At 49.4% G+C, this 22,227-nt stretch overlaps 1 protein-coding gene across 1 annotated transcript in view; it reads left to right on the forward strand.

Moving 5' to 3' along the window:
- Positions 1 to 268: 268 nt before the first annotated feature.
- The window catches only part of Fkbp14 (peptidyl-prolyl cis-trans isomerase Fkb14), a 49,411-nt gene continuing 27,452 nt past the window's right edge, over positions 269 to 22,227 (forward strand). Inside the window, exon 1 of the mRNA XM_025305022.1 lies at positions 269 to 337. Within this exon, the coding sequence (XP_025160807.1) occupies positions 269 to 337 (69 nt within the window). The remainder of the gene's footprint in view (positions 338 to 22,227) is intronic.

Genomic DNA, 22,227 nt, shown 5'->3' on the forward strand with positions numbered 1-22,227 from the left:
GCCGGGTCATCGGAGAAACGTGTGGTCTAGCGTTGTCCTCCTGATGGAACACACAACGCCCTTTCTGTTCGCCAATTCGAGCTGCTTCTGATCGATTGCTCGCTTTAATTTGGCCAGTTGTGAGCAGTACTTGGTCGAATCGATCGTTTTGATGGGTGACACCAGCTCATAATAGACGATTCCTTTCCAACCCCACCAGAGCATGTAACCTTCTCCGGGTGTAATCCAGCCTTTGCGACCGTCTGAGCAGCCTTCCCGCGCTTCGACCATGATCTTCTTCGACATTGTTGTGGAGAATCCACTCGTCATCGCCAGTGGATCATCCGCTTTAAAAATGGTTCGTTTTGACGTTTTGGCGTTTGAGCAGCAAATCGCAAGCTGAAATTCGGTCCATTAAATACTTTTCGCTCAGTTCGAGCGGCACCCAAATATACATCAAGCTTGTTTACCATCTCAAGCTTCCGTAAATGTCTCGAAACAGTTGACTGGTCAATGCTGAGGTCAATATCTCCGATCTCTGTAGTCGTCAAATGCCGGCCGGAGTCGACTAAAGCCTTGATTTGATCTCGACATCAGTAGTGGTGACTGGTCGACCAGAGCGAGGAGCATCTTGGAGATGAAAATCTCCGCAACGAAATTTCGCAAACCACTTCCGACATATACTTTCGCTTACGGTATCCTCTCCGTACACGGTGCATATCTTTTTGTGAGTTTGCGACGCGTTTTGGCCTCATCGGAAATAAAAAAGCGAAATGCACCGAAAGTACACGTTTCTTCCTTGCGTGTTCAAAATATAATTAAACTTCGTGTATACGTCACGGAATTATTAATTATTAATAATTCACTACGGAATTATGCATAGACCCGATAACACAACGTTTCGCAACGTGTTCTTGTCTTCGCTCTTTCCGATTCGAATATCGTGAACGGCTGCTGCGAGATGGCAGCGAGAAAGAGAGCAGAGCGGAGGAGGCCGCTTTGAGCGGGTTGAATTGACAGGATAACAGGCGATCGCGTGGCTGAAACAATGACGCCAAATGGATACATATTTACAGTCGTACGCGGCGTTAGCGTCCCCTCAGCGGCAGGAACGCGGGAACGCACGCGTTTCTCCATTCTGGCGTCATTGGTATGTGAAAGCTTAAAGTCTATCGCGACAGTGATTACGGGTTTCCTGCTCGCTACTCCCTCTCTCCCTCCCACCGCCGCTGCTATGCTCCCCGGCGCCGTTAATAACTCGATCGAAGTTTGCAGCGCGCGCAGAGAGGCGGAAGGTCGCGCTAACGAAGCCGGCAACCCCTAACGAGTATTAGGTGGGCTAATTTAGCGGGCGAATTTAGAGCCGCGCGCAGTCGGAAGATTATTTTCACGACGTACGTCGTCGCGGCGGCACGCTTCGCTCATTCTTCCATTCGCTCAGTATCCTTGTGACGTGATCCTTGCCGCATCGCATCAGCGCCTCCTCCGCTCCGGCGCTCTGCCGCTCGTTCCGGAGCGCGCGAAGAGTATACGAGTTTCATCTCGCGCTAGAGAAGTCGCGTCATTAATCACGGCCGAAGCTACGATGAGGCTTCGTCGCGAACTTTGGAAAACACGATCTCGCCGAATCCCGGCAGACAGCAGCGTGGCAGCGTTAAAAATAGTCTCCCCACCCCGGAAAGACGATCCTCAGCCGACCCACTTGCCGTGATCCTGCGAGACGCGGAAGGACCGTCTACTACGTACACCGGAGTGCTCATGGACTTTCCTTCGCGCCGTTGACCGAGCGAGCCGAGATATACGTATAACTGAGTAACGTGCGACGAAGCGAGGATATTTTGTAGCCGCGTAATCGGCCATTCGCGTCGCCGCCGTCGCGCATTCGGAATTCCACTCTCGTTGTATTCTCTATTTCCGCGAGCGCGCTAATGCGAGCTACAAGTGCAGTTTGCGAAATGGCACAGTAGTAATGCCGGAGTGGCGAGCTCTACGAGCGGAGCACGAGCCAGCTATGCAGTCAACCAGCCGCTACCTCCGTCGTCGAGAATCCTCGTCCATTGATACGCTTCGCTTGCGAAATGTCCTCTTTCTCGCCTCCCTCCCTCCCTCCCCCCCCCCCCTCTCTCTCTCTCTGTTTTCTCTGGTGCGTGCGGTATTAAGTGGAGCCGTTGTTACCAACAAACGCGCGATACTTCATCCGAATCCACTGTCCACCCTCGGTGGATGCCCCTCCCCTTTCCCCTCGGCGCGGCCGGCCGCCCGGCCGCGTCGTCCTGGTACATGATGCGTGCGGCAGACGCGCACGATTTAATACGTGATTTAATGCGCGCCAAACTCGTAACAAGTTCGACCGTTGGCGCACGGTTATTGCGTTCGTAATACCCGCATTAGGCGCATATTACGCCGGTGTCGATGACGCGCGAAACGGCGGATAACCGCGGATGGAGCGCGCGGGGTCTTTTGTTCGAATCGCGCGAACGATCGATTAATATTTCGCGATGATGCGCCATGAAGAATGGCAGGCTACGGCCGCGGTGTGTGTACACTGGTGCGTACGCTCGATGTAGAACACGCTGCGCGGCGTACGGGCGACGTGACGAATAATTCGCGTGACACGATTAACTCGCGTGCGGTCGCGCGACGTACAAGCAATCGGCCTTTTTGCCGATTAACGAGCGTGGCTCGGAAGCCGCGCGTGTTCGTTTGTCGGCCTTTTTTCTTTCTCGGCGTTTTCCAACGCCCCCCGTCGCTGCTGCAGTCGTCGCTTGGCGACCTTGCCTCGGATCGGGTGGTGGTCCGACTTGAATGCAGACTTGAACATGAAGGTTTCCGTCGAATCGCGATGACGAATAGAAAGTCACGCTTGTGTGACACGATTCAAATGAGAAAGTCCAAACTCACTTGATATTTTCGAGTCTAAAATCCGTATTCACGGTCGTCATCTGTGAAACGAGCCTTTTCACGGCCGAATCGCGATTATTAATACAAGGGTGTGCAAATGTTGCACGCTTCAGACGAGAAACTAAAGTTCAACTCTGCATTCGCGCATTCGCGAATATGTCACATGAGACAAGTTCGATCGTCGACGACTGTTGGAAACGAGAATCCCGCCCTTCGATATTCTCTCAAACTTCTTGGTGTCTTCGCGGTCGCGCGATCGCCGATATGATAGCCACGCTTTTAGCACGTTCTCAATCGTTTTTTTGCGCGATGTAATTGTAGAATGTGTCGCTTTTATTTGCAGGTAAGCAAGCATTCTGCTCCGCGACACCAGCCGCTCCCCTCGAACCGTGACGTCCATCGCGCAAATACGCACGTACGTATACGCAAGTGTTCACAGTCTTCTGTGCGCTTAAGGGGACTGAAGGGTCAGATTGCTGAAAAATCGTGTCTGTTTTTGATAATATTTTGTGACGAACTGAATAAATGTGCGAGAATGAAAATTTTAGGTATAGTTATACAACATGTGAAAAGTAGAAAAATTTTGTTTATTAACAAATATTCGTATAAATATACGATATATATAGCTGAAATATACTCTCCTTTTTTTTTTTTTCAAGTTATCGTTTTTGCAGTAATATCTCGGCTCTCGGTGGTCCGATCAGAGCGAATTTTAGCTAGAAATCTTGAGGAGGGGCTTATCATTATCCGGTGAACCATTGGAAAAAAGAATCGAACAAAATTAACAAAATGGCAGCTATCATTGGGAAAAAATTCAAATTTTTCAGTTCTTTTACAATAAAAAAAATTAATATCTCGAGATGAAATATTTTGACGGAGTTGTCCATGGTTCACCCGAGAGCCACATGAACAAATATTTATTGCTTTAAAGTTTCAAATCGATACGAAGCTCAGTTTCGGAGAAATCATTGCGAAAAGTTGAGGAATAAAATTTCGAGAAAAACGCGTTGAAAATTTAACTGGACGTATTATTTATACGGGTATTTGTTTAAAAACAAAATTTTTCTACTCTTCATATGTTATATAAATATATCAAACATTTTCATTCTCGCACATTTATTCGGTTCGTCACAAAATATTGTCAAGAAACAAGCACGATTTTTCAGCAGTAATCTGTGGTGTGACCCTCCAGAGTCCCCTTAACGAAGCGGAAGAATCGGCCAAGTCCGCCGCCGCTGTTGTCGACACGAACGGCGCGATATTTTGTACTTAGCGTATCGCGCGTTCTGCGCTACGCCAGAATGTATAATATTTACGTCATTAGTGTGCTCTCACATCTACACGCACGGTTCGGGATTCAATGGCGCGTGTTGCGGCATTTAGCGCGCAATTTATGCGCGCCGTGCGTGCACGAAAAATATCGTATTAAATATATCCGGTCTCATTGTGCCGTTTATCTGAATTTCCTTACTTAACGACACACCCTCGCGTTTCGCAACGCCATTTCCGCGGCCGGTAATTCGCCGATCGAGCGATTCGTCGAGCGATTCGTCGAGCTCGCGCGCGCGCGATCGTCAAACGCACCGCGTCGTCGAATGCCGCTCTCACGCCGCGGAAACGCTACAACGCGTTACGTTTAACACGTTTCCTAACGTTGACATCCGCGCAGCTACAGATAATGTGATACTTCATGGCGCCTCGCGCGTAAATGCGAGGCGAAATGGCGTACGTCGGTGGATAGGTGAGGTATGTATTACAGACGATAAACCGTCTTAATAGCGTCCGCGCGCACGGCTTTAGCTCGAAGTTGTTACCGCTCTCTGTATCGCGCAGTTACATCAAAATCTGCGATAGTCGCGTCCACAGAGATGGGAGGAGAGAAGGGGGAGGGGAGAAAAAGCGCGGAAACAACCCCTCGGATCGAAAAGCGCGTCCGGAGAAACGCGCGAGTTTGATACGACAGATCTCCTCCCGCCCGCATCCCCCCCCCCCGCATGCGCTGAACGGATAATTAATATTTAACAAACACGAGCAACTTTTCGAAGACTCTGGCGCCCGCGCACTGTGGAATTTGTTATTAACATGTTGCCCGTCAACGGGGACGAGGCTACCCGGTGTGATGTAATATTGGCGTGTCTCGCTAATTTACGTATAAAATGTATCAAATTGCATTAAATACACAGCCGATAATGAGCCGACGAAACGAGCCAACGAATGTACGTATCTTCGGTGATTGATTGGTTTGAAACTTTAGTTTGAAATAATTCATGGAAATGTCAGCGTCGCGTGCCAACATGCGACGCGATCACTACCGATTACCCGGCTCGTTGTTTTTGGAACGTGAAGGAGTTGGTTTAAGGGTCGAAGGATAACCGCGGGCGACGGATGAAGCACAGAGAGAGAGAGAGAGAGAGTGAGAGAGGGGTGCGTTGCGCGATGCAGCCGCATGCTTCGTCTCTCCGCCGCGTGTTCGCGATGATCGTGAGCAGAAGCCGCGCGGTTGCGGATGACTGGCATCGCCTACGGCGGATACTTTTCGGCAGCGGCGGAAGACGTAGATGGGATTATTATGGGAGCGCCGAGGAAAGCCGTGAGACAAAGGAGTGGGAAGGGGAAGAGAAAACTGAGCGTGCCGACGAGAGAAGGTTGCATAAAAGCTTTCCATCGTAAATTTCCGCGGCGTGTAGCGGCGCGCTGTTTCGATGGCTGTCAGTTACTTTACGGCAGCTCGTATCCGCGATGTTCCGCTCGTTCGAACGTGTGTGTGGCTTTGCCACCACGACAGTATCGGCCCGATAATCCTGCGAATTACGGTCGAGCGGATCGTCCGGCCGTATCAAAGTATCGATGATGATTTTCATCTCTGCGTGACAGTGACAAGCAACTGTTTTTTTTTTTCTTTTTCTTGCTTTCCTTCCGTCTGATGAACCGCCGCGCCGCGCCGGCCCGTTGAAGAAGGACATGTACTGGGAAGGTTTCTCATCCTAATTTTTTTTTTTTAATCGAATTTAAATTTTCCACGAACCTTCGACGAAGAGTCGAATGCTGCGTTACGGGGCGACAGGCCGCCCCGGGTTCTGTCTGCAGACATTTCAGACAAATCGGCGGCCGCGAAAATCGCCGCTCGAGAGTTGGAGCGCATCGACTCGCTCGGCCGAGGAAAGAAATTATTCCGGAATGATTAGGAAGGGAAATAAAACGCCCCGAGGCACCGCGCACATCACGAGCGAGGAGGGGGGGGGGCGTGCCGCGCGTTTCAGCTTTGCGTTTCGCGGTAAGATGGACGAGTGCACGACGGAAGCGGCTCGTTACGCTCAGCTGGTTCCTCAGGTCGCTCGGGCCTCGGTCTCAAAGGAAGGCCGACCGATCTTCATCATCCACTCGCTGGTGGATGAGCTCGGCCAACGATTAATCTCGCGATGAGAAAAGTCTTTTCTCAAAGGATACGCGGGCGACGGTGGTGAGGGGCACGGCGATGCGGCGGCGGATGGATCGACGGCGGGATCCTTCGAGGTTTTGAAGGGCGTGCGGTGCTGAAAGTTACGAGTTGGCCGGGGGTGGCGGTGAGAGAGCGAGGGTGGACGGGGACGGATGGAGGAAGAACCTGCGAGAGACTGGATGCACGGCGGAAGGACGCGTGGAAGGTTGTCTGGTAACGAGTCAACGAGCCGTGGAGAGGTTGGAAAATTGTTTTATGAACGCGTCGACGAGCCTGGATTGATGCCCTCGGGGTCGCGTAGATGCAACAATGTCGATTATCGGTCGCTCGCGGGAATAAATTGGAAGAAAACGTTATTGCCTCGCGGAGAGCCGGCGATTGCGTGGCCGGCGTTAAGCTCGCCAGTGCGCGGCGATTGGAATCAATCGCCGATATCCAGGGAAATGTGCTGGACTCGATAACGTGCGTCCGTTGAAAGTCGTCGACGTCGGGCATAGAACTGCCGCAAGCTCTCTCTCTCTCCTTCAACTTATCGGAGGAGAGCGAGAGGAGCGGCAGGAGGGGGGGGGGGAGGAGAGCGAAAGATGTTACATGGTCGTTACGAGAGAGGTGGGGTTTTCGCGATTCTTTTTTTCTCGTCTGTGAATTCGGTCCGTCGTCGTCGTTTTCTCGCTTCGACGGAGATTAAAGATTAATCGAGTGTCGCGCTTTTTCTCACGAGATGCATATTTCTCGACCTTTGAGTTTAGAGTACGTTTATGCGGGCGACTTTTAAATTAAACTTTTATCGACGGTGAACTCTGTGTAGAAGGTGAAAAAATGTCGTAAATTCCATCGCGAAAACGGGAAACGCTCGCTCGCTTGCTTGCTTGCTTGCGCGCGCGAGCGCGCGAAATAAAGTGCAACTTAGTGGAAAAGAAAATTAACGACCGCTATTCAATTTCTTCTCGTCGTGACACGGCAGTCGTGTTTCCGACTGTGCACTTGTTCTTCTTCCTGCCGTTCCATCGGCAAATTTTTCTTTTCCTTTCTTTTTTTTCATTTTTTTTTTTTTTACGTCTTTGCGTACCCGTTTTAGTTTAAGAATTATTCTTACTCCATAGAACCATAGAATTTTATTTACAAAAAGGAAAGACAAAGATTGAACGAATGAAATAAAAGCGGTAGATTCTTCTTTCTCTTTTTTTTCCCTACAACAGCTTGTTTGACTGAAGAAGCAAATGCTAATGCGCGCAATTTCGAGTCGACATCGCCGAGCCGCCTTTTAATCCGACTGTTCGAAGCGTGCACCTTACGACGCGGAAAACGCTGCCGTTGCACTCGAGTCCATTTCCGGGGTCTTGCAGCACCGAATGTCCGCTGAATCAAATTGAAACAAAAATGTGCCACCGCTCGTAGCCGTGAGGTCATCGCCATTTCGACGTGGACACTATTTTCCGCGCGAGCGCGCGACATTTTGTTACGCGTCTGCAACTCCATTAATTGTCTATTCTATAGCGAGTTCATCGTCGGTAATCCGCGCGGCAAAAATGCAATTTTACCTCGTGTTATGAAGATGAATTTCCTCGTCCCCCCCCCTCCCCACTCCCCTTCCCCCGGTCCCTATCTTTTCTGAATGAAATGTGGGCTAACGAAAGATTAGCCATTCGTCAGCCCATTTTCTCTGTGATACGCGCGCCGCGGCAATTACTATCGCAATTGTCATGCAATAATGCGCGAGTGCTCTTCCCCTTTACACGTATTTGTCCAGTCAGAATAAACAGGCGCTGTAATTAACTGCGGCGGCGGCGGCGGCGGCCAACGTTAGCGTTGGCGCGCAATTGCCTCTGAGACGCGAATTCCATTTGCCATAAAAAGAGCAACCGCGCTGAGTACGTCTCTGAACGTCGCGAAACGCCCGCGAGCTCATCCCGGACGTAAAAGTGCCTCCCGAACGTGTAATAAGGATCTCGTAAAATGTCTCATCGATTCGAGAGAGAGGTTTTCGACTTTGCCGCTCCTCCGTTGCGTCTTCGTCATCGTCGTCGTCGTCGTCGTCGTTGTCGTCAATTAATCGATCACGGACTATAAAAGTTCGTCGTTAACCCTTTAACACCTACTGGCTACTATAGTTAAAAACTATAGTTACCAGAAACGCGGATTTAAGAATCCATAACTTGGTCGAGAAAGGAGATATTTCCGTTTCCTTTCCAGTGGTTCCACCACTGTAAAGCTGAATTCTTCTTCCGAAAAATAAGTATATAGATTGTATGTAGATTCGGTTTAGTCTGTTTTTAGCTCAGTTTCAATGATAATATGTATTGTCAAGTTCCAAGTAGGCATAGTTAGGCATAGTTGTTACCGAATTTAGAAGTGCACTATAAATGAATGATAGATTGGTATCTGTTATAATTTTATACATTTGGAAGCTTTCTCAGATGCAAAATGTGAAATTAAAAGAATACAGAAATTCAAAATGGCGAACCCAATATGGTGGACACGAAAATCAAGAGATCCAGCTATTTTCGTGAAACCTGGTGATCTACAGTGTTTTATGCGGCGAAAAATGAAGGGACGATTGACTATCTAAATGGTGATCTATAAGATATTCTTCCGAAATAGTAAGCTTGACGCTCTGAATAATAAACTTCACTCACAAATACAATAAAGTTTCAATTCAAAAATGTCAAGCTCACTATCAGAGTCATGTCGTATAGAAGATTACTCTTCATTTTCCTCGATGTATAGATTGCTCATATCGCTTAAATGCTTTTAGGATCCAAGTCATATTTATGAAACAAACAAAAAACGAATGACAAAAAAAGACCAATATAAAATTCTGATATTTTCTTTTTGGTTATCACTACTATAGTCTCAGTTGAAAAAAGCTCAAATTTTATTCTTAAAACACTTGTAAAAAAGTCGGGCGTGAAAGAGTTAAGGGGGAAAAGCGGCCGCTGGCCGCGAGCTGGGTTCGCTGCACGCCGATTGACCAGTTTCCGTCTCGCAGCCGACCGGCGGTGCAGAGAAGTGTGACGTGCGCGCGCGCGCGGAAATGCATGATAAATTTCGTACTAAAGCGGGAGCTGTCGGGTGCGTCTCGGTGAGAAAGCGCGGGAGAAAGCCACAGCCTCGATAGCGAAGGGCAAGCCCGATTGACATCCTGACACCGATATCGCGCGAGGCGTGTCGAAACGCGCTATTGTCTCGGAGCGGTTTCGGTTTCTACATATCTGCGCGGCGGACACGGTCGATCCGTGCGACGATGCGCAGCTTCGTACGCAAATTTGCATTGTCCTTTGTTACGGACAGGTTTTCGACATACTTGTTGGCTACAGGAACAAAGCGTGCACTGTGTGTTTGTATTTTTACACGTCAGTGTTCTTTTTCTTCTTTTTCTCTTTCTTTCTTTCTGCACTTTTGCACTGTTTGCCCTTTGAGGTATGATTGACGTAATTTATCAGCGGCGGTATGTAAAATTCGCGGCTACATAAACGGATACGCGACCGACGGCGTAGTCGGTCATGTCGAGTTCAATCGTCGCTCGTAATATCTGACCCTCGGCGTCTCGTCTTCGTGTCACCCTCGCGCCCTTCTCTGAAATTTTCGCCCTCCGATTCGTTCACCACCATCCTCCTTCGGCCCGCCCTTCGTGTTGATGAAACCGTCGTAGGCTACGCGACAAAAGGGGGAGGGTGGGGTATGATATTCTCAGCCCTCGAGATTGATATTAACGCAGCCGTAATTTCGCGATGTGATTATATCATCGCACAAGTCTGATATAATCAAGATCAACGAGGTTTATTCCGGCATCTGAGCGACCAACAGCCGAGCTGCTCTCGGCTTCAGACGTGTACCTCGTTTCCTCTCTCGCACACTCGCATATTTTTCTCAGCGCGAGTTGCCGCGCGCGCTCTCACCTGTCTCGCCTTTGAATTTTCGTCATTAACCGCTCCGTGCTTGACGTTCCATTCCAGTCTCGAGGGTTCTTTACAAAGCGACCGTAAACTCCGCTTACGAGACAGTGTGACACCCCGGAAGTAATCCGACTTACACTTACGCGCCGCGAGCGCGTACGTGTGCCGATTTGGCCGATCGTCCGCACTGCACAGCCATCGGGGAATGACTTCGGGCCTAAACGATTGATGCCCGACGCGGTCGCGGGGCCACGGCATTGGAATTAATTGCGTCAGTCTGCGAACCGATACTCGCCGGCAAGTATATAGTATAATCGACCCGCGAGACCGCGGCTCTGACTTGCAATTCAGCAACGTTTGCGAGGACTTGGCACCCCGGCTGTTCTGTTCAACCGCCTGCAACTCCTCGCCCCTCGCGCCCTCGCGCGACTACACCGCTACAAGTGCGTTGCAGTCGACGAGTTGCGCTCGCGAGCATGACGCTGCTTAATTCAATACTTGAGGCGTAATCAAAGGACGCGGCCGAATGACGAGCCGCCGGGCTCTCGTCCGAGCCGCGACACAATATCCGCGATTGAGTGCAAATATTTCGTCGGGTCGTTGGGACCGTTTGCGCTGGCGCGCCTATTTATCACGTTTATCGCTTAATTATCTAGCGCGCGTTCATCAGCCGTTTGGGGCGGTTCGCCCGGCATTCCCGCAGTCGCGTGCTATATTTCGCGGCTCACAATGCGTGACTCGCGACAGAGCGCCGCGACTTCTGGCTTCCGCTCGAGCGAAGCGCCGATGGCGCGATAAAGCGCGCTGATGAACGCGGCCCCAACTTTGCGCCCGCGACGGCCATGAGCGTTGCCGTTGCGCTTCGTGTGAAACGACAGGCCACTCGCGCTGTACTTTCCGGCGCAAATGAATACATCTAGGGATGCAACCTGATTTCTCAAAATATCGATTACGATAATATCGATAATTTTGAAAAATATCGAATTTATATCGATATTTATCGAAAAAAATGTATACATATAAGGTTATGCGTATAAAGGGTATACACGAAAAATTTGAAAAGATCTTTTAAAAATTTTTATCTTTATATAATTTATTGTCATATTCTTATTAGAAAATATTTAATAAACCGCGGTCGTTTGCCGGAGATCGTCGCATACATGGAGCAGGAGATCTATTACGGTTCAACGATTGAGGTGAAAATGATGAAAATGAGCGAATTTACTAGACCGATCGACCAATTACATAATATTATATTCCAGTGAATTCACTCACTTTTGTAATTTTCATCTCGATCGTGGAACCGTAATAGGCCGCCCCCCCCCCCAGAGCTGAAAAATACGAAATATCAGTAAAATTCATATCGATATATCGATTTTATCGGAGACAAAAAGTATCGATAAATTGTAGGGAGAATGGGTAAAGTAGAGCTTCGTAAAGTCTATAAAAGAATTCTAGACACAACCGTAAAGCCTTTATTCGAGCGGTGGGTATGGATAAATCGAGAGTTGCGCGGACCGACCGTAAACCTGGCTTCGACCAGGAGGAACGAGCTGCTCACTCTTCGAGAGCCGAATTCGGACTGACTCGGCTGCGAGTCCTTCCAGCTCGCCACTTAGGTGCGTTATCAGAGCTCAAAACAAAAAGATCCGCCACCTATAGATAAAGCGTCTGTTGGTATCTTTGAGAATCGCCGCAAAGATCGGCCGCGCCGGCGAAACAAGCCGAGGACGACGACTCCTCACGTGCACGCATTTAAGGAGAAGCCGCGGTGTCGAAATGACTCACGGCGTCTCTTGAACTGAACAAAATATCTTAGTAATGCATACGTAGTTCCCGTGGCTCGGTTACAAATCGCCTACAAAATATTTGATATTTGTCTCTCGATATATCGATATTTCGATATTACCGATTTGTCGTTGCATTCCTAGATACATTCAATTGTTCCGCAAGGCACAAGACGCCAAAGAACACTCGCATAAAGTGCCCGTTCTTCAGTCCCCGGATTTTTAAATAAAATTTTATGCGAAATGATACCTCATGATAAGACATTAATCACAAAAAAGTTTTGAAAAACATTGAGCATACGATTAGTTTCAGAGATATAGAGAGATATATAGAGTTTCAAAGTGGTCACTATCTACTGAGGAAGCTTGACACTAATAACGTTTTATCGCACGAACTTTTGCGAAATTCAGTATCTATGGGTTCTTTGAGTTGCTTATTACGAATTCGATGTCAGATTTAAACAATTCAAGATGGCTGGTGTAATATAGCGGGCACAAATAGTGAAACATTATTTACTTTTGTTAGAACTGTTATGTTGTGGTTTTTTCGGCTAGCTGATTGCGAATTTTCAGTCAGATTTAGATTTACCTTCAGTGTAGGCAAGATGAGAAAGTTATCCAGCCAATGAAGGCAAGATAAAATCTGCAATAAAACTGTATCACGTTGTACGGAAACAAATGAAATGTCGTGAGCACCTTCAACTATTTCGGAAAGTTTTCATTTTTTGTGAAGAGTTAAACATTTGAGTCTTGTTTGATAAAGAATATAGTGTTTTCCTCTGATTATAATACTCAATACTTAAAAATCGATAACTTCAGAACTGAATTTTTAGATAATTTTTATATTATTGGATATAAAGATATATAATTATAAAGAGTCACGGAAACTGCAATGAAAAAGCTTCTAAATATAACAAATAAAACTATCATGTTATCCTTTATGCGTCATGCACCGTATCAATTTGAATTTGATATTCTTTTTATGAAAAAACAATAAAAAATATACTTTTTCCACTCAAAAGTTGTCGTGATTGAAAAAATTACTTTCGAAAACCTAATAGAAAATTCGCAATCAGCTAGCCAAAAGAACTACAACATAACAATTCCAATAAAAGTAAATGATTGTTTCACTATGTGTGTCCGCCATGTTGCACCTGCCATCGTGAATTCTTAAAATCTGACATCAAATTCATAATCAGCAACTCAAAGAACCCGTAGATAACGAATTTTGCAAAAATTCGTGCGATAAAGCGTTATTACTATCATACTTTCTTAGTAGGCAGTGACCACTTTGACCCTCTACATCTTTAAAACCAATCGTATGCTCAACGTCAAACTTTTCTGTAATTAATGGCTCATCATGAACTATCTTCCGGCATAAAATTCGATTTCAAAATCGAGGACCGAAAAACGGGCAAAAAATCGACCCTTTTTGTGGAGGTTCTTTCCCCGCGGCGGGCGAGCAGACTCCCGACTAGAAATTTTGATCAGGTTTACCTAACATTGATAAGGACCTAATAGAGTGAATGAAAGGTAATTCTAAGTAAGTCAGTCCTTATAACGTCCTAAAACGACAAATGAGTAAGGAAGACCTTTGTAAGGTTACAATGATTGGGTCCACATTAGGAACTTGATGCACCATACCTAGTGTATGATATAATGTGGTTCAGTTAATCAGATCCTTGTCGGGATCTTATTCATTGTACCTAATATGATTTGCATTATCAAGTTTCAACAAAACAATTTTTGGGTGTCATTTCCAAATATAAAGATGTTTGCATGTTGAAAAAACACTTGAGATCACTTGAATATATTTGTAAAATGCTATAGAAACTATCCTTTCTTTTAGCAGTCAATGAATAGTCGTGAAAATTAACGTGCCATGCAACTTTTCCCTTTAACACTACTTTATGTCTCGTCACCTTGTGATACTTCACGATCTTCTGACATTCATTTTACGTTTCTTTTCCGAAACATTTTACAAGTAGCCGACCTCAAGCGACCTAAAATATTATTTCATGCAAATATCTCTTTATTTGGAAATGACACGAAAGAATTCTCAGCGTGTCATTTCTTATTTCTAATGTCATCATCCAATATAGCCGTGGCGAGTAAATCAGGAGCCATAATTTGAAAAAAGAAAACGTAATAAGGATTCCACAAGGTAACTCAATAAGGACCTGACTATGAATCCTTACCGAGGTCCTGATATCCACGCTGCGTTACATGACTTACTAGGACCCGACCGAGTATTACCTTATTGGGACCTGAAGTCCAAATGAGATCAACCTGATCAGGACCATGGGATAAATTTCTCGTCGGGCTGGCGCTCTGTCGCATATCGGAGATTGCGCGCGCAGCAGTCGAAGCCGAAATTCAACTTCGGCTCCGTCGTCGATACGCGCGACCGGAAAGGTGCGTCAGCCGGCGGTCTGTCGTCGCGAGCTGCCGCAGTGACGATTGCAGGCTGCACAAGCGCAGCTGCAGGAACGACAGCGAGTAGCGATTCATGTCCTCGGAGAGTCGCATTAATCTCCCCGCGCGGCGTAAGCGCGGGCTAACCCGCGAGGAGACCCGCGTGGCGCGATAACCGGCGCGGAGCGGTTTCTCTCTCGACGCTCGTTTCTCCTTTTCATTCCTCCTCGTCATTCCTTTTAATTGCGTCTCGCGCGGGGCGTCCATGGGAAGGACGAAGGACGCGAAGCGCGCGCGCGCGCGCGAGAGAGGAATTGCGAATTAGCGGACACACGTCGGACCCCGAAAGCGCACTCCACGAAACGGCGGCATCGGGATTCTCAGGAACGTCTGCGTCCCCCCTGCCCCTCCGCCTTCCTCCTCCCTCGCCGGCGACCTTCCAGCGCAGTTATGAGACGCAATTCTCGCGAGAGGTAGGAAAAGTAGGCGAGGGACCGCGCGCGGCTCCCGAGCGCAACTTCTTTCTCAAACTCCTTCGGAATTGCTCGCTCCTGGGATTCGCCGCGAAGTTCCGTCAAATTGACTAAGTAATCGAAGTTGGGCGCGGTTGGCGCGCGAGGTTCTCGTGGGTATCGGCGCGGAAATTGTCCGTCGCGAAAATTCGGCCGAGACGCGCGCGCGCGCGCGCGCGATTTGGCGAGACTGCCGGCGAGGTACGTCCGCGAACTTCTAATCGATCTCGGGATTTGGCGACGGGCGCTGGGGAGGGGGGGGGGAGGGGAACGGGATATATTCAATGTGACCCGCAGTCGCGGGGCTGACCGCGAGAAAGCGTGAAATCGAATTATCGTTAATGCACATTCATCAGCGTGTCGCTTCGTTTCGCCGAGTTTCTTCGGTCGCGTCTAACGCCGCTTGCGCTTTCCGCCTGTGAGACGAAGAAAAGGAAAGGGAGGAGACATTTTCCTTCTCGGCGACGGGGTCGGAGAATCCCGGATCCTCGGCTCGGTTGGTTTCCAGCCGGCCGATGGACGACGAGCGTTCTCGCGGAGATGAAACGATATCGCGGGGAATCGATTCGCCCTGAGAGATCGCCGTCATACTCCCTCCCGCTGTGTGTCAGAGTGAACGATGCGCGCCATTGTCTTCTCGCAGACAATTCACGCTCTCGCACCTCCTTTAGCAGGCAGCCGGCAGGTTGGTTAATGACCGAGAAATTATTTCCCTGCTAATTAACGGAGCTGCGCGAGAGCCGCCCTCGCCCTGCCGTCTCTCTCCGCTCTCTTCTTCACTGTCTTATTCGCGTAATAGACGGTGGCCACAATTAAGGCGCGGTAATGCGATCATTTTCGGCTCGCCGACCCCTCAGATGCGATCTCGTCGTAGACGCGCGAAATTCCCGACGAAAGCTGTCCGCGCGAGTCATCCGCTCCGCTCTCCGTCGTCGTCAATTTGAGAGAAAGAGAAAACCACGGTCTGACGCGACTCGAACAACACGTTCCGGCCAATTATGCCAATCGCCCGTTAGAAAGTTCAAGAAAACGTCGCTTTCGTGTGTAGTTGACGGTTACTCGCGGGGAACTTCATCTCGGAACACGAGCGATGCCTATCTCCCGTTTTCTCTTGTAACATCTTCCTCGCTTCCGGGCCGCTCTCGAACCTCCACGTCTCTCCTTCCTGCAGACACGGTGAAACCTAATTTGTCTGCGGGAGATTTATTTCAAGGACGGGGAGCGCTGTTAGCGGATATGTCGGATATCTGACAGCACCTGAGGTTCAGATTGTAAACTCTCTTTGTTCTCGGTCACATTAGTCTATTTTCCTCCTCCTCCTCCTCCACGCCGATATTTGACGATTCGGTCTGGCTCATCGGATCGATTTTCGAATCCTTTCGGTGCGACGCGCCGAACGTGGCAGGACAGCTTTTGACGAAATTGATAACGTTAATAACGGCGAGACGAGGCGGTGATCCTACATCGATATAAATATATGAGTAATAGTGTCTCATCTTCGCAACATCTTCGTATCGTCCGCGAGCGCCGAAGCCGCGATCGAACTTTGCAACTTTGCGACTTTGCGGATATCGGAAGTGTCACCGAGCACCGCCGCCGACGGCCTATACGCGATTCCGCTGTTTGTGCGAATTACCGGGCGAATGTTATCTCGGAGTGACTGGTTAGCAGGCTTTAACACTGTACTCGTCGTCGTCGTCGACGACGACGACGACTTGGTGTCGGGAACAAACAAAATCCCTCGAAACGCGCTGAGTGCTCCCGTTAATGCGTTCAACCGCAGCCGCTCGCTGCGAGATATTTTCTTCTCGGGGACGTTTTAGCCGCGCGAAATACAACCGCGCGATGCCACCGGCTCCGGTTTGTTGTCTGTGCCAATTGCGCCGCCACGACGGTTTTAACAGCACGATCGGAGGGCGGCGAAAGAGAGAGAGAGAGAGAGAGAGAGAGAGAGAGAGGAGGGGGAGGAGAGAGAATTTTCGAATGTAATCTCGTTTCGAGCCGAGAGCTTTTCCTCTTTACGAGGCAACGGAACGTGTCGCGAGATTCTGCACGTCAGTGTATATAAGCGATACATATTGTTGTGTCCGAGCCACAAGGTTTGTGGCAGCAGCGTCCGTTGTCCGCGAGCCTTAGGCATCTGATATTGATTTTGACAACTGAAGGAACTGATCGTCTGGACGACGGAAAATCGATAAGAAGAAAAACAACGAGCTGAGAGGAGAGGCTGAGCACGAGTCGTCGACACCGGCTTACGTGCAGCGTTCGGTGTCGGCTCTATCTTTATAATTTACGCGCAAGAGAGTTTGCGGCTGTAAAGCTTCGCTATATATACAGCTTTTCGTTCACTAACACTCAGTGTATAATTATTTCTCCTCCGCGTGGCGGAATTTGTCTCGCGATACAATATTATATATATTATCGTTATCGCGTATACTCGTTACCATGTACGCGCGGTAACACAAGAAAGTGTCGCACCTGACGGTGCGAGCGGTCGAAACAATTGGCGATGGCGAGCGGCGTAAAACGGGAAGTTGGTGTTCTTTACTTACTCGCTCGCCGTGATGAGCGAAGCGCGACGCGCCAGAGGAATAAATCCGTCCTGTCCGAATTCGCGCCAAGTAGCTCGCGGTAATCGCATTAGAAAATGATTCGTCTCTCTCTCTCTCTCTCTCCCTCTCTCTGAGCTGGCGGAATAAAATTCGCATTCATAATCCCGTTGAATTATCCGCGTAACGAAAATCTAAGTCGATACCCGGCGAATCCACCTCGGCGCGGTCTCGAAGCGAGGCAGGCTACGCGAATAATGCAGGAGCTGCATTATGTTGTGCGATTTATTGTGCGATTCGATCGGGGACGTACAGCCCGACGCGCGTTTCCCGGCGTTCTCGCTTCTTCTCGCCGGTGGACAAATGTCGGCCGTCGATGGAACAGCGAAACGGCGCGTCGTTCGCGCGACGCGATGTTGCAACGCGCAACGTTGCAACAGGCGACGACAATTCGTTTTTTATAAACGCCGCATCAGTTCGATAAACGCGTTAAGACCGTATCACACTAGCGACTCGCGGCTGCGACTGCGACTGCGATTGCGATTTCTCGTTTTCCGATCACACTTGCGATCGGCGATCGCGGCTGCGGCTAAATACTGTTAACATACTGTCACACGTACAATTCCAGAGAGGGGGGGTTTACATTCTACGAGATCTACTAAATAATAGTCTATCTCTTTATCAAATTGTTTCGGCATTTAAAAAGAAATATGTAACACATAAGACAACACTAGATGTAACCTTGTTCTAATGATCACCGACTTCTACTATTGAATAAATGTGATTATCACGTGCGAGTCACGTGATTATACGGAGTTCTGTGATTGATCGCGACTGCGGCTGCGACTCGAAAAATGGACAGCCGTCCAAACGATAGCCGCGAGTCGCTGCTTTCTGATTGGTCGAGGAAGAGTCGCGATCGCAATCGCAGCCGCAGCCGCAGTCGCGAGTCGCTAGTGTGATACGGCTATTACGACGTGCTCGGAAATTTTTTCATGCGCTCCAATTCGCCAGGCTCGATCGTCCGCCGGCGCGTGCTGAAACAAAAAGTGATGATTGCGGCGATCGATCATCAGCGTTCGGCCGCGCGTAGGCGCTCGTAAGAACGCGTCGAAACGCTCGGCGAAACGGGAAAAAGCATCGCGCGCGCGCGCGCGCCGACAAGTACTGTGACGGTTTGTAGCGATTGTCGATTGATTACTGAACTGTTTTATTGGTGGATTTGCATCTGGCTTGATTAATGGTCTGCGCTCTCTCTGAAGCGCTCACCGACGCGCGACATTTCAATGAGAGAGGGGAGTCGAGCGGATGATACTTCTCGCGCTAAAAATTAGCAAGATTGAAAGGAAATCGCGCACGAAATGCTCGCTCGATATTGAACACTTTCGCCAGAAATTGCTCGTTATCGAGAGCGCGTTCGAGCGCTTGCAATTTTCTTGCTTTACTCGACTTCGCCTCAAAGTCACGCGAACAGCGAGATATTTAAAAGAGCAGAGTAAATACGTTAACGGGACGATTTTGTAGCACGTGTAAACGTGGAACTCTCGGATCGGAATCTCGCGCCGGATATTCTTCGTCTTTGATATCTCTTTCTATTTCCTGCTGAAACGCGCGCAAACAGCAGTCTCGATGCGGAGCGCAATGGCAGCGCGTAGGATTCAATTTCACGATTATAATCGCCTCGAGACGGCGGTTCATCAGGATAGGAGAAAATGCGCGTGCGTGCGTGCGTGCGTGCGTGCGTGCACGCAAGCAAAGGGGCATCTCTCGTTGTTCGCGGCGCTGCTCTTTCGTTGAGCTGACGACGACGAGGCCGCAGCTTCCGCAGCTTCGTCGACGTCGCGGCGGCGACGAACGGCGAACGCCCGGCGTCGTGGAAAGCCGGCCGAGTAACTTAAGGCTCGTTTCTCAATGCCTCTCGGTGCCCCGAGGGACGTATGAAATCTTAATATCCCTTATTACCGTGCTCCTAATTAACGGTCCTCGCGAGCTCTCGGATAACGTATTTCTCGTTTCACTAGACGAAGATACGGTTACCGTATAATGAGGCTCTAGACCCGAGTACTTGAACTTCCATGAAGATAACCGTGGACGATATTTTGATGTCTAATGGTCGGAGATAATATATGCAAATTATTACACGCTCCGCGTGGGTAATGCTAACGTCGATTCATTAGCGCGGGGGTTTCTCGCCATCGCGGAATTATAGTTACACCGCGCGCGGCGGCGTCCGCTTAATAAAGCACAGCTCGTTATTAACTCCCGGCCGAATAAATCTTGACGCGCGTACCGGTTAATGATATTGTTCAACAGTCATTTTCGCGAAAGAGGTGCAATTTATGGAGAATAAGCGACTGAAGGGTAAATCTATCATTGTGCCACTCGCGCATGTGAATTTCGCCGTTATACCTATCGCCGAATCGTTAGAGATTCATTTGAACGTCGCGTCGTTAGGATTCGGAGTGAGGCAGAGTGGGGCTCGAGATTGTCTTTCTGTCTCGGCGGCGCAAACGGAAAATCGATTGTCCCTTTTCCCGACGATGTGGCAGACGTTGACGGTGTGGCACTTGACTCGACGAGAAGCCCGGAGAAGCCTCGCCGCGGCTTAGCGCCGCGGCTGCGTCAAGCCGGCCGGGAGGGAGAAAGAGAGGAGGGGAGAAAGAGGCAGATGCAACGAGTGCGAAATTCATCATTTTTGCCTCGCTCGCCCGGCGCGCGCGGCCACGAAGACGGAAGGGTCAATAAAGGCGACGAAAATCGGATTTGCCCCGTCGATTATTGCCGTCGCGGAAGCTGCGCTCCCGCCGCGCGCGCCGCATCTCGCATCGTCTTACGTCCGCCGCGCGCGCGCGCGGTTGATACATAAACGAGACACGGGATTTCATAGAGCCGCGTCTCTCGCGCTCCGCGGGATACCGCGCTCCGCTCCGCGAATCCTCGGGAATTGCAAATGTTTCGCCGTCGTTCGCCTCATCCCTCCAAGAACCGCGGGGAGCGCGGCGGCGGGAGGAGGGGGGAGGGGGGGGGCTGAGCGCCGCCGCGGCACTTTTCGCCGGGGCGAATATGGAAATTTCATATGCGCGCCAGCTGCACCGTACCGCGGCGCGAGAGACGAGGACTGGGGCTGCCTTGTACTTCTCGCAGGACAAGGCAATTTTTTCCTCCGCGGCTCACCGCGTCCTTCGATCCGCGAGCGAGCGAGCGAGCGTGCGTGAAATTCCGTAGCGCGCGCGAGATTACTTTATTAACTCGTTTTCCACGGACGTGCGGCGAGCGAATGCTCTCGCGGTGAATCGCGCGGTGAAAGGACGAGAGCTAGGACGACGACGACGACGGCGGTCATCGCTTGCGAATGAGTGACTTGTAAGTGTCCGCTGCGCGCGCGCGCGCGAGAGAGGAAAAACCGGGAGACATCGCGCTCTCGACGCGCGTCAAAGGCGCGTCATTGCTTCTTTAACAGGTCGACGCCCCGATGCGCCACCACGTGCATCTCGTTATAAATCGTGTATCGAGTGCGATCGATTGCATGCGAGAACTCGATTGTACAAAGGACGTCTCGAGTCGCGCACGTGTCTTCCCGCGGCATCGAAACATCGCTTGAACTTTGCGAGATTATATTTTAGTCGGATGGAGGTAACCATTGATTTGAAGTAACAGTGCTGAGGGCTCAGGTAAACATAAAAGTAATAATGTTGAGAAGCGGAAGGAGTTGACAACGTTGAGACAGCGGCATCGATAAAACGTTTGCCGCAACACGCAGCTAACGATCTCGCTCGAGTCAAGGATGTTTGGTAAAATATATATATATATATATATAACACACATTTTTTTATTTGAAGAAAAACTAGAAACGTTACGTCATTGAACGGCGTGGAAGTTGGCAGCACATACCTGAGAGGTGTTTCTCATCCTCGAGGCTGTCCTCGAGCGAGACAATCGCGATTGCGAAGTTGATTGCAGCCGCGGTCGAGCATTTATATCGGAGCGTCTTTAAGGACGTGGAAATCTCGCTGTCGTGCGCGTGCGAGAGGGTGGAGTTTCCATAAAGCGATTTACGAGCGTCGCAGATTTACCGCACGAAATTACGCCCCGCGCGCCTTCTCCACGGTTTACGCTGACTTACGGCGTCTGCGGAATATCATTTTTCCCGCTTAAATCACGCCGCCTGGCCCGGCTATCCCGGACGCGCAGAATCGCGGGAAACGTGAAGGATCGCGGGAAAACATCGGCCATATTAAAGGAGCAATAGCGCAATAGTGAAGCATCGTGATGATTGAATGATACCTCACGATGAACGATTCGCGGACAGGGTGAGTCGCGATGTCAACCCCTTCGCTTTTCGTACTTACAATTTTGCGCAAATCGCGACTCGTCGAGATCCATATCCAGCCCCCAATGAGCGGTGGCGCGCGGCGGGATAATACGTACAAAATCGGTGCGCAGATTTCTTATTTAGATTACGCTCAGAAGCGTAATATTGAACCGCCCGGGGAATAACCATTACGGCAGTGCGATGTGATTTAAACGCACGAAAAATTAATTACTCCGTAAATCACAGTCTGTTTCTCTGCGTGTTCATTACGCGGATATTCACATTCACCGCCTCATACCTTTTCGACTCGCCGCGCCGGCGCGGCTTGACGAGCAGGTCGTGTGTCGTATCAATGGGATACACGTTTATTTCTTTAATTTTCAAAGCTCGCCCGTTTAATCAACATTGATTTAGCGCGCCATGAATGTACGGTTTAT

This window comes from Harpegnathos saltator, unplaced genomic scaffold, assembly GCF_003227715.2.
Source record: "Harpegnathos saltator strain DR-91 unplaced genomic scaffold, Hsal_v8.6 scaffold664, whole genome shotgun sequence".
NCBI classification, from domain to species: domain Eukaryota; kingdom Metazoa; phylum Arthropoda; class Insecta; order Hymenoptera; family Formicidae; genus Harpegnathos; species Harpegnathos saltator.